The 3418-nt window shown below is 51.0% G+C and overlaps 1 protein-coding gene across 1 annotated transcript; it reads left to right on the top strand.

The window, feature by feature from the left end:
* The first annotated feature begins 540 nt into the window (after positions 1-540).
* Positions 541-2084, top strand: NGA_0442000 (uncharacterized protein). Its single transcript, XM_005853847.1, has 4 exons — positions 541-589; positions 1017-1210; positions 1422-1499; positions 1613-2084. Exons 1-4 carry the CDS (start codon positions 574-576, stop codon positions 1631-1633), a joined length of 309 nt encoding a protein of 102 aa, XP_005853909.1. The 5' UTR covers positions 541-573; the 3' UTR covers positions 1634-2084.
* The last annotated feature ends 1334 nt before the right edge of the window (positions 2085-3418 follow it).

The following is a 3418-nucleotide window of genomic DNA, read 5'->3' as shown; positions in this document are numbered from 1 at the left end:
ATGTGATGGAAAGAAGACCCGCCGAAGGGATGATGAGGACCAGACAGCCCAAGTGATGATGTGATGGAAAAGGACCCATCCAGCCGAGCCGTCAGCTGGCTATTTATTCCCGGGGGAACAGACGCGCACGGTACTTGCACTCACGCGGCGGACGTGACGAGTGTGCCACCGAGCGTCGCACGCATTTGCTGTTCATAGTTATCATCTTTGTGGAGGGTATTTAAGCGCTTGCATTGCTGATTAAATCTGCAGCGGATGAGAAGCAGTTTTCCTGGGTTTGAGGAAATGCAACATGTACGCATCTGCGCACGAAAAAAGAGAACATCAGGCGGCTACTTCAAGGAGAAAGCATATCTTTAAGTCGCGTATCAAAAAGAAAGGACAATACAGAGAGAGAAAGTTATAGGGCCATTAGGATACCGTTGTGCTATGCGCGAGGCAGCTTGCAAGTCAGCTTACAATGTTTCGCCGTCGGTAAACACCGCTTAATACGGCATCATGTTACTCGAAGTCCTTCCTCATTCACAAATACCACTTGTAAACAGACCGCCGATATAAAGCATTTTCTAAACAATGGATGATTTAAAAGGTGCGTGCGACAAGCCTGGAGGTGGTAGGGGCCTGCACGCGGATTGAAAAGTTGTTACTCGGGTCCCTGTGAGAACAAGCATGAGAGCGAGGTGACTGCATCAGAACACTGCGCTAAAGCACTCAACATGGATGGATAACTTCTGAAATAAGGCCAATCCTCCCGTTGTAATGACAAGGATAGCAAGGCTGAAAATTTTGTCCCCAATGCTAAAAGCTTGAGTAGACGGACGCGATAGTTGTATTTTTGCGGTGAAGATATTCTCTGTTGCTGGGCACGCGCACATCTCTTTACTCGTCATCTCTGTTCTCTCTTCCTCACCAGTACTGCATGCTGACAACTAAATGAAGAAAAGCTAGCTAGCCAGCTTACTCAGAGGTTGTGATCGAGCACGTCTTTTTCTCACGCCACCTAACATATCCCATAGCTAAACTCGGCGACATGGCCCACGTGGTTGCCCGCAAGGCGACAAACACGGTGGAAGATATCAAGAGCGGTGACGCCGCGCACATTATAGCGCGGAAAGCGAAAAACACTGGTGAAGACGTGAAGCACTTTGCCGAGGGTGTGGGCGAGAAGCTGAAGCCGGCGACGGACAAGATTGGGGAGGTTGCCCACCAGGTACGTCAAAGACACTGGTTTGACTTGGGTCCTAGCTCAGCCAAAATGCGTGGAATACTGCGCTTCAAGACATGACTTTGGATATTGTAGGAGAAAAAGTGCCAAATAATCGAAGAATGATGACCGTCGCGGGTATCTCGTAATGCAACGATGTTGGACATTACGTTCTTTTCCCTGAGACACTTGCGCATCCTCATGTTTCTTGAGACAGACTTACGAATCCGCCAAACCCTCTCTCGACAAGGCGGGTGCCGCTATTAGCGGGGGTGCTCACTCGGTGGCAGACAAGGTAAGTGACGGCTCTGGCTCAAGGGAATCCGCGATTAATTCCAACAGCGTTATGATGAAATATCTGCCATCAGCAATATTCTTACTGCTACCAATTTGTTAACCTCGTAACAGTTTAAAGACATGACAAAGTAATGCTTTGGGAGTGACCGGTGCCACTTGATGAGCTCTCTTCGTGAGAGACTCTGGGCTTGCGGCGAGTCCAAATTCTTTCTGGGGATGCTGATTGTCGTCAAAGCTATGCAATTTCAAAGTGGAACAAGCAAGTGGGAGTTGTTTTACTACCTTTTGCTGTACGTGGGGTCTGTGAGCGTTCAGGCTATATTCATTTAATTACGGGGGGCAGACGTAGGACGAATCGTAACAGCCAACCTTGGGGAAGGGAAAGAGTAGACATCTACGGAACATGTTCTTTTTTGCATTGTGTTGTATGTCTTCTGCCTTTAAGTGAGCTTGTTTCGAAGAAATTCAAGAGGGGGAAGCGAGAAGCGGAACAACTTTTTCATGTTGATGGTTAGCTACTCGTGACAAAATAATTCAAATCTCAGAATGGACCACGAAAGAAAAGGCCGAATATTGGGAGCAACGAGGGTAGAACGGGATAGTTCTTGACCTAATTTTGTTGTCTTCTGAGTTTCATGAAGTGTACCCGGCGTCTTGGGATAGAGAGGCTCAACTTGTAAGACAGGCTATTATTACCACCAAACACACAACCGAAGCAGCTGCGTAACTCACGTCCCCTTTTTGTGACGTTTGAAAGATTTGCATCACACTGAATAGATCTAGGCCACAGACTGTGCCGAGAAAGGTTGCTGTCCTGCGCTGGGAAGTCGATCCGTTCATATGTTCCTTATCGCGGCCGAGTCACGTCATCGTTCCCCTGCTCGCTTGATAGCCGCAGAGCGAGGAGCCACCTCATCGAGTCAAAACCACGCGGGCTCTGCTCACTGACACGCGCACTTATGCACACACACCTTGCGTCTTGAATGTCGCGCTCGCTGGCACGGGCAGTTGTTGGTTCCCCTGCTCATTGCGATTTCTCTCTAAACTATGCTCTCGATGGGCTTTCTCCTGCCTCCTCCAGGCTCTCGTTAGCTTCTCGTGGCAGTGGGCGCTCAAATTAGCGGAGCCGCCGCAGCTGGAGGCCGGTATCCTATTGACAGATTCTAGCAGATAAGAATCACGTTGACGAGGTTGAAAACTTGGGGGAGGAAGCGCCAGAATGAGAAGACATCAGCCCCTGGTGGGATCACGGCGGCAGCGACAGGGAGGACGAGTGTATTTCTCCTTCTTCTTCTTCCTCGTCGTCGCTTTATGCACCCTTGACTGTTTCAACTGCAGTCATCGAGCGCTCGCATTTGTATTTTCACCTTTCCGCGTGTCTTTAAAACCTCTTTCGTCTGCTCAAAAGCCTTTCACCTCCCCTCTTGGCTCCACCTCCCCTCTCCTGCGCCCCTCCACCCGCCTTTTCGCTTCCTCCCTTCCTCGCGATTACTACGAGCGTCTCGGTGTCACACGATCAGCGAAACGGGAGGATATTAAGAAGGCCTATCGCAAGCTGGCCCTGAAGTACCACCCGGACGTGTGCAAAGAGGAGGACGCTTCGGAGAAGTTTAAGGGCATCAAGGAGGCGTACGAGGCCTTGATCGACGACCAGAAACGACAGCTGTACGACCAGTTTGGCGAGGCGGGGGTCAAGCGAGGGGCCGGTTCTCCCTTTGGTGGAGGAGGTGGGGCAGGCTTCAACGAAGTCGATTTGGGTGACATCTTCGAGACCTTTTTCGGGGGTGCCGGTGGAGGGAGGGGAGGAGGGAGGGGTGGAGGGGCCGGGCCAGGAGCACGGCGGCGGGCGGCAGGTCCACGACCGGGAGATGACCTTAGGGTGGATTTGAGCATCCCGCTGAGAACAAGTGTGTTTGG

The sequence above is a fragment of the Nannochloropsis gaditana genome (genome assembly GCF_000240725.1).
Source record: "Nannochloropsis gaditana CCMP526 unplaced genomic scaffold scaffold708, whole genome shotgun sequence".
NCBI classification, from domain to species: domain Eukaryota; class Eustigmatophyceae; order Eustigmatales; family Monodopsidaceae; genus Microchloropsis; species Microchloropsis gaditana.
This window is presented reverse-complemented; position numbering and strand designations above follow the sequence as displayed.

Coding starts and splice junctions, on each gene's coding strand:
- NGA_0442000 (XM_005853847.1), top strand. Junction 1,211..1,421: donor TTGGGGAGGTTGCCCACCAG/GTACGTCAAAGA, acceptor TTCTTGAGACAG/ACTTACGAATCCGCCAAACC. Junction 1,500..1,612: donor CTCACTCGGTGGCAGACAAG/GTAAGTGACGGC, acceptor ACCTCGTAACAG/TTTAAAGACATGACAAAGTA.